This window comes from Myotis nattereri (assembly GCF_964212035.1).
Source record: "Myotis nattereri genome assembly, chromosome: 7".
NCBI lineage: Eukaryota > Metazoa > Chordata > Mammalia > Chiroptera > Vespertilionidae > Myotis > Myotis nattereri.
The window spans coordinates 16,825,233-16,839,873 of NC_138082.1; the positions used below are offsets into that span (position 1 = coordinate 16,825,233).

At 38.7% G+C, this 14,641-nt stretch overlaps 1 protein-coding gene across 1 annotated transcript in view; it reads right to left on the reverse strand.

The window, feature by feature from the left end:
* ERBB4 (erb-b2 receptor tyrosine kinase 4) overlaps positions 1 to 14,641 on the reverse strand; it is a 925,368-nt gene that overhangs the window by 42,052 nt on the left and 868,675 nt on the right. Inside the window, exons 22-24 of the mRNA XM_081095735.1 lie at positions 4,853 to 5,008; positions 2,523 to 2,598; positions 1,195 to 1,341 (exon numbers count right to left, since the gene is read on the reverse strand). Of these exons, the coding sequence (XP_080951861.1) occupies positions 1,195 to 1,341; positions 2,523 to 2,598; positions 4,853 to 5,008 (379 nt within the window). The remainder of the gene's footprint in view (positions 1 to 1,194; positions 1,342 to 2,522; positions 2,599 to 4,852; positions 5,009 to 14,641) is intronic.

The following is a 14,641-nucleotide window of genomic DNA, read 5'->3' on the forward strand; positions in this document are numbered from 1 at the left end:
TATTTCTCCTAACAAAGTTGAAATGCTCTGTATTCTACATGCATCCACTTGTGGGGGGGGGGCAGTAATACTTTTGATGCCCAGATGTTAATCAGAAGATAGTGTTTCTGGAACTATTGGAACAAAAAAAGGTTAACTTCACAGCGAGGTTTCAATTTCTTTCTAACTAAATATTGAGTAAATAGAACTATGCTTAGAGAAAAGGGCATGCTGACCTGCACTGGAAAGCACATTTTTTATTTCTTCCCTCACTGTCAGAATGTATCACACATGTCATGAATATAAATAGGGTAGACCTGGGTCCAAAGTCTCTTATTAATAAGATGCTTATTCACCTTCACCAGTTTGTTTCTTTGCTAATCCTGTGCAAATCAAAAGGGGAAAACCCCAAATTACACAAGAAAGATTGCTGAATGTTAATCTCACTTAAATTAAGTCAGAAACTCCAGAGACTTTTCTAATTCTATTTAAATTAAGAGCCTCGGCTTCTAAAACACATGTCTAGGCATAGAAAGGAGAAAGAAAAGTAAGAGTTAGACGTAAACAAATGATCAAATTGAAGTAAGTAAACATGCGTCATCTTTTTAGTTCAATGTAGATTCATGTCTACCCACTTCCCCTCTGCCTGGATCATTTACTGTGGCCAAAAAACCCATGTTCATTTCATTCATATTTAAGCTATCAATTTTAAGCTTTCTTTCTTTATATTTAGATCATTTATTTAGCCTGGTTTCTATAACAATAAAAGCATAATATGCTAATTAGACCAGATGTCCTTCTGGATGTTCTTCCTTCCAGATAAAGCCGCAGCTGGCGGGGGGGGGGGGGGGGGGGGGGGCATGGCAGCAGTGGGCGGGGCCGGGGCCAAGGCCCTTGCACACAAATTTCATGCATTGGGCCTCTAGTTTTCCTATAAAATTACTAATATTGAGACTACATCTCTTTATGTAAGACAATTTGATTGTCATGGAAATCATAAAAATCATATAATTTGACTTTATAGCACAGAAGCATGATACAGCTTCATTTTAACAATAATCACAAAAAAAACACAGGTGTTTTACATGCTTCTTCCATAATTATTTTTGAGCTTTTATATTTATCAATATACAAAAACATTATGCAGGTAGATTAATCTGTGCTGCCACTTTACTAAGAATGATGATGGTGGTGATGAAATTATTTTGCTCTTACATTTGACCATGACCATGTAAACGTCAATAGTGCAGATAGGAGGCTGGGGCAAACGTTCTCCTTTCTCTAATAAATCAGGGATTTCTCGGGTTGGAATTCCATCGTAGGGTTTTCCTCCAAATGTCATCAGTTCCCATATGGTGACTCCTAAATTGGAGATCAAATTCTTATGTAAGCATATTAACAATGTATTTTGAACAACTGAGCAATACACAAGTGGCAAAGGAATGCTCCCCAGAGGGCAATCAAAAATAGATTTATAAAAGGCTCTTCCGATTCCTATACTTGTTTAGACACCCAATAACAAAATCTTTCTAAGAAATTTAATTACTTTACTATTGTCTTGAAAGTTTCAATGGGTAACCAAGACAATTCAGAATGGATGTCAGAATAAAGTCTGATCCCTATTTATTACTTATAAGTAATGCTGATGTTTTCTGACCCGAGTTAAGTTTCACTAGACCACATTAGAGCAGGAAAAACCATTTATTTACTCAATACACGTGTATTCAGCACCAAGTAAACACGATTGCAGGTAAAATCTGATATTGACTAAATTCAAGATTAACATATTTGCTATTAAATGCTCTAAAGGCTAAGCTGGTGTTCCTGAGTGATTGGCTTTTGTTAGGGTAAATAATTGTGGCTCCCTTTTTAACTAACACAAAGATAACAAGTGGGATAAAAATAGATTCATTTCTTCAGGACATATGAGAACCTGAGTGAGAAATAATCCATATGTAAGATATTATACATGTAAAGTGGGGATCACAAAATTGAAAGAAATTAATAATCATTTTTTTCTTAGATAATAACATCACATTCTTGAATCATCAGAACATTGGTTTTCTTGGTAAAAGCAAACACCTAAAATATGAGCATGCAGATAGTCAGCCTTGATGATAATAATGATTTTGATTTGAGCAATAATACATACATTACAGATCTCTTCTTCATTATAATCTAGTAATTATATAACTAAAATATATAGTTTTCCTGAGGATAAAGACTCCACATTCAGAAATAGGTATCCGGGCACAATAGTTTTACCAAGAGAAGTGTCACTGATGCATATTTTCAGTATATTTTAATGTAAAACCTATTAATTAAGGCTATGTTTTCTTTTCCACTGCCATCTGTAATAAATTATTCAAACTAAAGTCTTTTTAAAGCTCATAACACTTCTATGAATGAAAAAAAAAAGGTGTTCTATGGAACCTCACAGGGTGATCTGATTATAAATTTCTAATTGGGCAGCTCATGGTAGGTAGTCATGTCCTAGGTATAATTTTTTAGTATCATATAACATTTTAGTATCATTCATTTACCATAGCTCCAAACGTCACTCTGATGGGTGAATTTCCTATAGTGTATACACTCCAAAGCCATCCATTTAATCGGCATCTATAGAGAATAAAATGTGAAAATTTTATAGTTCTATAAAAATATTTTCTATATTGATTTCTTAAATGTGAGTCTTGCTTCAATTATATTTTTTGACTGTGTATTGCAAATGTAAATATGTTGTTTTCAATACAAGGAACAAATAAATTGACCTTTATAAATTCTTAAAATGAGTTAACCCAAAGATATATTTATTTTTTAAAATCTTCATAAACAGAGAAAACAAAAATAACAAAATAAGCATCATTTTTTTATAATTCTTAATTTATCTAGTAATTAACCTTAGCTAATATTATTTTACAATTCTAAACACCAACACATGTACTTCTATAAAATGGGATCCTATTATATCTCCTCCAAAATCACATTCCTTGAATTCTCACTTATCCCTTCTCACCCTCAGACAAATGTCAGCCCACCAGTAAAACAGACTCTCCACACTTGCCCCCTTTCCTCTCCTTTCATATAATTTGTTCACTAAAACACCTAAAAAAATTAAAAATCCAAAGTTGTCCTTGCTCTGGTCCTCAACCATAAATGATCTCTCTCATCTTGATTAGTTAGTGTTGAAAATGTGAACCATTTTCAGTACAGAAATTATATAAAAGAATGTGAGGGAATCAGTACAAAACCCACCATCACTACAAGCAAAACAACACAACTCACATACCCTGCTGCTGATGGGTCAGCAGAATGAGTTTCACTATGAAGAGTGGCATTATATAGCTGAAAATATAACTAGATTCTATGGAATAAAGATAAACACTGCTTACTTGGCAGTTGAAAGCATAAAACTAAATAGGCCTTTGAAAGCATGAGGTTGGCTGCTCACCAAGGTGATACCAAGGTAACTCCATGACAGAATCATGGCATTCAGTGAAAGGGAACAGAAGACACATTGAAAATAATTTCCCTATGGGCAAGGAGTTAGCTGACTTTATGGATTGCGGACATTGTGGTGAAGAAGTAAGTTTAAATCACAGGTGGCTTGATAAAGACTTAATGGTTCCTAGGCATTTAAAGCTATAATGAATCTTGCTTTAGACGAATCTTACAGCTGTATGTTCTCAAGACAAGTGAAGTCATGTGATTTATAGACTTTTGCTCCTGTGCAATCTTGCAGTGAATTTCAAAGCTGTGGTCTCAAACTGCTGTGATTAGGTAATAAACAGGCAAAATAGGCTAATAAAATCAAGGAAAAAGCCAGACACTACGACAAAACTGCAGTTGTATTTTTAAAAATAAATTTTGTATTTTTGTGCCTTGTGATAATATTTGAATACATATGGTTATATAAGAACTGAATATAAAAATCAATGATAAGCACTTGGAAGCCTATCACTTCAAAATATTTACAAAATATATTTGGATGGTCCATGATGAATGATATATGATTGGCAATTTTTTTTGTTAGTATTAGCTTTGGGTCACCAGAAGTTAAGGCTGCATTTTTGTTTTTTCATTTGGCTTCTCCTGATCTAAGGTCCCCCAAGTCCAGCTAGAAGGACCTCCACAAGAAAACCATACTGGTTTGTTAGCCAAGAATGGGAAAAGACAGGACATAAGCCATGAACAGCTGGTGGGTTAGAGAGGCAGGGCACAGCTGTCAGGCAGAGCCTGGGGCTGGAGGGTCAGAAAAGTTAGGAGAAACTGTAGCTATTCAGACCCCTGGGATATATCAAGTTACATTTCAGTGGAAAGAGTTAGGTAATAAATAAAGTAAATTGGTAACTCCTACACTATGATAAAAGCTAAAAACAAAAAAAGTCAGATAAGAGGGATCTGCTTAATCTGTTATAAGAGGATTAGAAGTTAAATAGGATGGTCAAACTTCCTATGGGTCTAGGTAAGCAGCCAAGCTTCTCTCCAGCCTATGAGAGAGCAATTGTATTCTCTGTAAGAGTCAGTTCTATGCTTTTAGGATCAATGCAACAATTTCTATAGGCCTCGATTACAGTTTAATTTCTGGAGTCCCTCCCTAAGGACCCACCCACTTTCCCACACTGGGCCTGACATAAGGACTGCCTGGGTCAGGACATGCATTGTTTTGTTTTAGCTACTTTTGAGAAAGAGAAGTTGGCAATAAATTCTCTCTGTGTATTTTTACCCTGGCAGGAGAAAATGTAAATGGTAGAATTGGGATTATGTAATCTCTTAAATCTCAGGCTTATTGACTTCTTCCTATAAAATATAAGTAGATTAAAAGATACCATAATATGCTTACAAGCAACATTGCTCTCAGAAAGATACTCACCTTTCCTCCATCAGCATTATACTCCTTTTCATCTCCTTCCAAGAGTCTGGCTAGTCCAAAATCTGTGATTTTCACATGGTTTGGAGATTTCACTAAGACATTACGGGCCGCCAAATCGCGATGAACAAGCCGTCTTTCTTCCAGATACATCATTCCCTGAAAAACACCAAGTTCCCCAATGACAGTTAATGCCTCATCTTTTCTGTTGACTAAAAGGGAATTTTCAGCATTTAGTTTAAAATGCTTAATTTTTCTAAGTGAAGTACATTCCTGGAATATTTTCAAAATTAGGGAAAACCTGGGATAAAAAGGCAACAACAAATAGCTTTTTGCCTTTTCTCCCTGGATTCCTATAAAGAAGAATAAATTACCTGCACACAAGCTAAACATTAGATCATTTTTCCCCTAGAGACTTGATGTTCTTTTGAAAACACTCTCATTACTGAGGTGTGCAGGTGTCTTCATAGATAAGCTAACATATATTTGGAATGATCCACATATTCCTAATTGTTTTCTTCTCAATAACTCCTGTGCCATGTCATCTTCCCCATACATGCCTGCTCCAAACAAATACAACTATTCATAACTTTGGAAGGTATTTCATATAAAGATTTGATGATGCCAAAAATCACTATCATAGGTTCTATCAAGGCTGCAGAATTACATTCTTATTAATTATGCAAAAAGTGAAGAATACCCTGCAGCCATTAAAAGCCTGTAATTTAAAAAAGGCTTCAATGACATTTGTAGTGGTTATAAGAACACACGAATGAAATTGCATAGTTTTAATGACCCTCAAAATAGCTTTTAATATGCTGTCTTCATGAAACATATAGGGTAATTTAAAATAAAATGTATTGCTGATTGCCAACAAGAGATATAGCTGGCTTACCCTACAATATAACATGTATATGTGTGTGTGTGTGTATATATATATATATATCTACACTAATAAAAGAGAAAAATGGTAATTGGCGTACGGCAATACCTTTTTCATTGGCTAATCAGGGCTATATGCAAATTAACTGCCAACTAAGATTGGCAGTTAACTGCCAACTAAGATTGGCAGTTAACTGCCAACAAGATGGCGGCTAATTTGCATACGTAGGCACAATGCAGGGAGGCGAAAGGGAAAGCAGGAAGAAGCCCCCTGCCACTGACAGTGATCGGAAACCCAGGGGGGAGCAAAGAGCTGGGGGGCAGGGCAAAGGCCCTGCCCCCCAGCCATGATCGTAGAATCAGGAGCCTTTGCCGCCCTGGCCAGTGATAGCAGGAAGTAGGGGTGGAGCCAGCGATGGGAGCTGGGCACGATCGAAGCTGGCAGTCCCAGGAGCTAGGGGTCCCTTGCCTGGGCCTAAAGCAGAGCCCACGATCGCGGCGCCCCCCGCTGCCACTGCAGGTCCCCGCTGCCTGGGCCGGATGCCTAGGCCAGAGGCGTTAGGCCTGGGCAGGGGCGGAGCCTGCAACCGCGGGGAGCTGGGGGTCCCCTGCCCAGGCCTGACACCTCTGCCGGAGGCCTCAGGCCTGGTTAAGGGGCCAATCCGGTGATTGGTGATCGGAGGGTGATGAGGGTCAACTCCTCTGGCCGAGGCATCAGGCCTGGGTGGGGGGCGGAGCCGGGGATTGGGGGGATATGATGGTCCCCTTGCCCAGGCCTGAAGCCTGGGTCAGAGGCGTCAGGCTTGGGCAGGGGGTGGAGCAAGCGATCAGAGGGAGATGGGAGTCCCCTGCCCAGGCATGATTCCTAGGCCAGAGGCCTCAGGCCTGGGAAGGGGCCAGAGCCAGTGATCGGGGGGAGATGGGGGTCCCCTGTCCAAGCCTAACACCTCTGGCGGAGGCGTCAGGCCTGGGCAAGGGGTTGATCAGGTGATCGGAGGGTGATGGGGGTCAATGCCTGAGGGCTCCCAGTATGTGAGAGGGGGCAGGCTGGGCTGAGGGACACTCCCCCCCACCCCCCACACCCAGTGCATGAATTTCGTGTACCGGGCCCCTAATATATATATATATATATATATATATATATATATATATATATATATTCAGATATGTATATGTTATATCTATGTCACTTATATATAGATAACATATATTAGTATTTACAAAGATTGTTAAAATTTCATAGAAACAATAATTATTAATGGTTACCTCAGCAGTAGGAGAACTACGAGTCATTATACACTAGCTTTTTATTTTTTTTTATATTAAGACCATGATTGCCAATTTATTTAGCATTAAAGATATCTTCTTAAAAATAGTATTAAATAAATCCGCGAGGCAAGCACACTTTCTGCCCCATCCCTACACTAGCTTTAATGAAAAGGTTAATATAAAGCCAAGGAAATGAATTCAGAGGCCTAGAATGAATATATTTTGTTTAAGTAAATATATTTTTATTAAAGAGTTAGAGGGTATTCTTTATTGGAGGATTTCAGTGGTAAAAAAGAAAAGGTTGCCATTCCAAAGCAAATCAGAATTTTTGTAAAGGGTTAAAGCATACTCTCATGCCAATTGCAAATCAATGCAGTTGGCAGTTAACATTACAACTTCAGGACTTTGAAGGATTAATGGTTTCTGATATCAAAACAAAAGCTGTGGAAAACAGACACATAAATCACACAGGTCAGAAAATTATGCACTGTATGCCCAGTGTAGTGTAAAGAGAAGATTGCTTCCAACAACATCATGAGCCAAACTCTATATAAGTGTCCATTACACACAGCCAGTGAGACAGTGCCCGGGATGGCCCAGTCAGTCAGCAGTTGGTGACACCACAGGTATTAGAGTCTTCTGAAATCCACCCATGACTGGGATTTATGGGGGCTTTGCCCTCTTTTGTAAACAGTGCTTTCTATTTGATTATGCCTAACCGGGCATTCTGAGAATAAAGTGAATCTGAAAGCATATAGTCCTTAGGTGACTTGAAAGATAAAAAAACAAAGAACAAAAAAACAACATATCGCCTAAGAGATAATCATCATTCATTTTTGTCATTCTAAGAAATGTCTACAATAACATGCATTATTCTCTTTCTTACCACACTCATATCAGAATATGGAAAGTGTGCAGGCAACTTAATATTCAGATCCACACACAATCACAGGACACACATACGATGTGCCTAGCACTGTGCTAGACACCAGCAAGACAAAGAGTCAAAGCCTTTGCATTAAAGGAGGACAGAGCTAAGTTAATAAAGTGGGCAGATGTGGAATACAAACTCCAGTGGATCGAGGTGATGCATGTAAGGCATTTAAGACAGCTGGATCTTAAGGACTGTTTGTAGCACAGCCTAGCAAGCCTCTATGAGAGAGAGGCTTTAAAGAGATACTGAGTGATAAGTGAGATTTGAATAATAGCCACCAGTTGGACAAGATGAAGGCAAAGCTGCAGACAGAGAGAACAAGTACAGGGGCATCAATAACATGGCATACTAGGACAAAGGCATGTAGCTCTGTCTTTCTGAAGAATAATATGTAAGGGGAAGGGAACGGTGAGTGGTAAAACAGAAAGAAAAAAAGGAGAAACTAGACCCAAGAAGGGTCCCTATCATGTCATGGTAGAGAATTTGGCCTTTCATTTTGTGCAGCATTCAATGTAGTGATGCGGAAGTTGTTTTAAAAAGGAGAGGGAGACAATTATCGGTGTCCTGAGGATAGATTGGACACAAATATAGCTGAAGTCAGGAGCCACTGCCACAGCCCAGAAGAAAAGAGATGAGAGTGTAAAATGAAGGTTGCATACTGGCAGTCTATGAGCTATATTCATTTTTCATATATATTTTTTCAGTTCCCATACCAGGCAAGTTTCAAACATCCTCTTTAGCTAATTATTAGATGTACCCCCCTGAGAGCACCTGGCCTTCTGTTTCAGGATCCCACTATTTTGCTAGTATCCTTTATGATATTCATCCAGCTTCTACATACATGAGTGGGCAAATCTTCAACTAAACTAGGCCAGAAAGAATATTAGGAAATAGATTTCAAGGTAAATTTTTAAAATAAAATAATTATCCTTGTTAACTGACTGAATAATAAAGGATAATAACTTGAGAATAATTTTTTTTGTGTGTGTGTGTACTATAATTGGGTAGATAATGATTCCTTTAAGTAAATATTATCCTAATGGAAATACCATGTGTATATTTCTTAAACATGTGCAGGAATAATGGTATATGCTATACCAATGGGGAACTAACATTCACCAAGACTCTAATGACATATTCTATGTTACAAGCAAAATTTCAAAAACTCTAAAGTTCTTTGTAACTCCTTATACAAAGCCTCAGCAGGTGACATAGTATCCTGAACCTCAATAATATTTATCCAGAAAATGTATTTTCTTCAGAATAATGAAAAGTCAATTCAGGAAACCAGATGACAATCTTTATCCAATTTTCAGCACCCACCCAACCATCATTAAAATAAATAAAAACAGAAGCATCTATGTTATTACCAAGCCATCAAAATACATTTGTATGGTTGCTTTGTAACTTGAAGCATCATTGTACAGATGCACACTTTCAAATCCTTAATTTTGAATGACACCTTAGTTCTACTTTCACACCCTGAAGTAGAGTGTTGAATCGTCTATGGATTGTTAACAACAGTTTCTGCACATCACAGTCATTAAGATAGGATTTCCTTATTTGAAGTTCTCATTAGAGTCATATTCACTGCTAGATTCCTTCAAAATGAAATCACTCTTTAAATCAGAATGTGATGCAATTATGGAAGTAAGTAGTTATCAGAAACAGACAAAAATAAACTGATATCCCTTAAAGTTCAAAGATGGTTAAAGAACAATCACTTGTGGTGATAGAGGGATACAGTATTGATTGAAAAGATACCTTTTACTCTGCCCTGTTGAAACTCTCATGTCCTTACCATGCCAGCTCAGGTGGAGTACATTTTGGGAACAGTGACACTGATGATCACAGTTAAAACTGACTGAGTACCTAGAACATGGCAAACATTAAACAGAACACTCTACATCCATAGGTTAACTTAACCCTATGAGATGCATACTGATTTCATCCCAATTTAAATGTGAGAAAACTGATGCTAAGAGAGGTCAAGGCACTTGGATTTGATCCCTTGCTGTGGCCCCTAAATCTGCACGTTTAAGCCTACCCCCTCTCTCCATAGGTCACAGTGTCATATGGGCATACAAAAATCTATGTACACAGCAGAGTCATATAACTATAAAATATCCTAGTACTTTTGAGAAAAAATATTAGATATTTCTGTGAATTTCAGGGCATAATGCAGGTGATTGAGTTATTTGCATTTATATTTAAAATACAGCTAAATAAAAGAACCTTTTATAATATAGCAGGGATTTGAATTGTTTAAATTGGAAACTCAGTTCTTGCTTTGGCCCCAGGGTATGCAGGATGTGTGGTGGGTTTGAGTGCAGATTCTGGAGTCAATTGCCTGAATCAAACTTGAGCTCTGCCATGTTCCAGCTGTGTGAGTCTGGCAAGTTAATTAAAATCTCTGTCACTCACCTTTCTCCTCTTAGAAACAGTCATAATAGCACCTATCTCACAGGTTGTGGTAAAGATTAGATAGATTAATAAATGTAAAGCACTTAAAAAGTAACTGTCACGTAGTAAGTACAGAACAAGCATGTTTCCATTATTGTTCCATATTTAGATATAAATAGTTCTAGTGTGCATAAGAATCACCAACCCTCATTAACTTGAATTGCCTATTTCAGAAAATCTATGAACCTAAACTAATATATGTCACAGTTGGTATTCAATACATGTTTGCAAATTATGATACATATACCCATAACCTACTTGTTATTAATGTATAGATAGAAATTTGAGAACCATTATGGTTCAAAGTATTATTTTAATACTAGTATAATATACCTGAAGATGCTATCATCTAAGGAGAAGAAAAAATTAGGGAATCTATTAAAAGATTTGGTGCCCTCCATAAATACATCACAAATTCAGGAATTTAGTGAAGACAAAGTTCATGAACAAGATAGGTTGAAATTTTCATTACTGGAGAATATTGTCCACGAGTAAGTAAAACAGTAGATCTGGGAGAAACTAAGATGGCGGCATAGATAAACACCGGGAAATAGTCGCTTCCCACAACATTTGAAAAATATCCCAAAGGACGGAGCAAACATCGTCCAGAACAACCAGAAGGCTGGCTGAGTGTAATTTCTACAACTAGAAGAAAAGAAAAGCAAGCTGAGAGCCAGAGGAGCTGCGGAGGCTGAGTGCAGAGGTACGGCGGCGGCTCTACGGCAGCGGCTCGTGGCTGTCTTTTTGAATCACAAGCTCCCGACTGCTCTGAACTCCGGTCCTGGGAAGTCTCTGGGGACCCAGGACTCATACGGGGAGAGGCTGCTCTGTCAGGCGGCAGCGGGCGAACTTGAGGGCGGATTTCCCTCAGAGGTGCTTGCAGCCCTTACCGGGACACTGAGACGCGCGACTCCGGGCGCGGAGAATCAGCCATAGCTTCTTTCTCCGCCCTTTGACTCCCTGAGACCCCGCCCCACCCAGGCTGCAGCAGAGACTTTTGCATGTGATTGTACCTAACTACAGCCCAGCCAAGCAGACCCGGAACTTCCAAGAGAAGGCCCAAGGCCCCGCAGCCGCTTGCATTGCTTCACAGCTGAGCCTCTTCGTGGCTCCTCTGGCTGTGTGGCCTCAGGCAGGGGCTGAATTAGCACCTCCTTAGATCCAGGAGCCACTGTACCCAGTGGTCAGAAGGGGACCATTCTCCCACTTCAGACACAGCTGCTTCCCACAGCCAATTGGCCTGGAGGTCAATTCCTCCCAGTGATCCTACAACAAACAAGGCACCAAGAGTGCACCAAGAGTGTCCACCCCAGGTAACTGGGGAGGCTGAGCCACTGGGCCCTACAGGACACCTGGCGCGCAGGGCCACTCTATCAACACAGGGAAGCAGCCAAAATGCGGAGACAAAGAAACAGGTCACAATTGGCAGAAACGGAGGAGGGCAGACGACTGGACATAGAGTTCAAGGCCACGTTTATAAGGTTTGTCAAGAATTTTATGGAAACCGCTGATAAATTTAATGAATCCTTCAAGGAGTATAGTGAGACCATGGAGGACATGAAAAAGGACCAACTAGAAATTAAGCATACACTGACTGAAATAAAGAATAATTTACAGAGATCCAACAGCAGACAAGAGGATCCCAAGAATCAAGTCAAAGATTTGAAATACAAAGAAACAAAAAATACCCAACCGAAAAAGAAAAAAGAAAAGAGATTCAAAAAATATGAAGATAGTGTAAGGAACCTCTGGGACAACTTCAAGCGTACCAACATCAGAATTATAGGGGTACCAGAAGGAGAGGGAGGGCAAGATATTGAAAACCTTTTTGAAGAAATAATGACAGAAAACTTCCCCCACCTGGTGAAAGAAATGGACTTACAAGTCCAGGAAGCGCAGAGAACCCCAAACAAAAGGAATCCAAAGAGGACCAAACCAAGACACATCATAATTAAAATGCCAAGAGCAAAAGATAAAGAGAGAATCTTAAAAGCAGCAAGAGAAAGACAGTCAGTTACCTACAAGGGAGTACCCATCCGACTGTCAGCTGATTTCTCAACAGAAACCATGCAGGCCAGAAGAGAGTGGCAAGAAATATTCAAAGAGATGAATAGCAAGAACCTGCAACCAAGATTACTTTATCCAGCAAAGCTATCACTCAGAATGGAAGATCAGATAAAGAGCTTCACGGATAAGAAAAAGCTAAAGGAGTTCATCACCACCAAACCAGCATTATATGAAATGCTGAAAGGTATTCTTTAAGAAGAGGAAGAAAAAAGGGAACTCTTACCATTTGCCACAGCATCGATGGAACTGGAGAGCGGATAAATACCACAAGATCTCACTTATTTGTGGAATATAATGAACAACATAAACTGATGAACAAGGACTGATCCAGAGACGGAGAGGCTTTGATTGGACTGTTGGGCCTTGGAGGGAAGGTAGGGGAGTGTGGGGGCAAGGGGGAAGGATCAACCAAAGGACTTATATGCAAGCATATAGGCCTAACCAATGGACACGGACAACGGGGGGGGGGGGGGGGTTAGGGGATGAGCGGGGGGGGGGGGTAGAGGGTACACATATGTAATATCTTAATCAATAAAAATATATATATATATATAAAAAAACAAAACAAAACAAAAAAAACAGTAGATCTGTTGTACCAAAGTCTCTGCCTTCTATCACTCAGTACTGAGGGGACTTTTTTGTAGACTTGTTTTAGGGGCATTTAAAAATATGTTTATATTGATTTTAGAGAGAGATGAAGGAAGAAGGGGAGAGAGAGAGAGAGAGAGAGAGAGAGAGAGAGAGAGAAAGAAACATGGATTATCTCTTGCATGCCCTCTACTGGGGATCGGGCTGGCAAACCAGGCATGTGCCCTGTTCCAAAATCAAACCAGTGACCTTTTGTGCATGGGATGATGCTCTACCAACTGAGCCATATCAGCCAGGGATTTAGGGGCATTTGTCTATTTCTTGGTCTAGGTGCTAAAAGTCTGATTTTATACAAACTATTCAGAATTTATCATTACCCAAAGCATTGATAATTTTACCATTTTTCATACTTGCTCTGTATACTATAATAAGTTTTCAAGGAATGCTTGTTTTCTTTTTTGCTCATACCTCTTAAAATGTGCATCAATAAATACGAACTAGCTAGAGAAAGTCAAATTTTACTCTTGACTTTCAGAAATTCATTTTAATACAAAATCTAAAGATAATTTTATTAAAATTGAATTTAAAGTTTTAATCTATGGTAAGAATCAACTCATATAAACTGTTCTATAAGAAAAAAGATCAGTGACTTAATTTTAAAATATCAGTATTGAAGAGTACCTACCAATGACCTTCTTTTTAATCTTATGATATTTGAGTCAGAGCTGTCTAGCAAAACTGCATTATTACTGTTTTAATTCAATGTGAAAATGAATTCTGCCCAGCTGCAGGAAGCTAACAGAAGTCAAGAGAGACCAGGCTATTTCTGACAATAAATATTTGCTTCCCATATATAGGCCATGCGACAATTTCATGAAACGTGTGGAGCTAAAAATTTCAAGCTGCAGTCAGCTCTCACAGGCATTAATCTCTGGAGTTAGCAAGAGTGGTTTTTTTTTCCCCTTCTTCTTAGTTTTCATTCTAATAACCTGAAGCTTTCTTAATAAAAGGAAACTTCAGGAAAGGTAGCTTCAAATGAAAATAACTCCTCTTTTTTACCTTTCCTTCTGAAAGTAATTCTATCCCTGAGAAAAAAAAAATCCAACTATAATTCTCTCTACTGTTAGAGCTAAAGATATGAGCGTGTTCAAGGGAAGAAAGGGACATCCTTAATGAAGTAACTGACTTTATGCAAATAGTGAATGAGGGAAACTAAGGGGGCTCTGTAATTGAATCAATGGAGAAGTCTTTTCAACAAGCAAAAGCTGGTTCATGGGAGCATAGAAAGAACACAGACCTGAATGTTGCAAGATAGAAGTCCTGGCCATGTTGCTCGCTAGCTTTATGACCATAGGTACTCATTTTACCTCTCCTATAAAAGTGACAGATTGGCCTAAATGATCTCTAGCTTTAAATTTTTATTCCATGATAGAAGGAACTGTAAAATATATCTATCTAAAATATTAAATTGCAGTCCATTAATAGACACAGAGAGTAGTAAAGAATGAGGTAGACTAGATGCTCCCCCTTTAAATGTTGAGTGAGAGCCATGAATATGTTTTAGCAGAAGACAAGTTCAGTGCATCCAA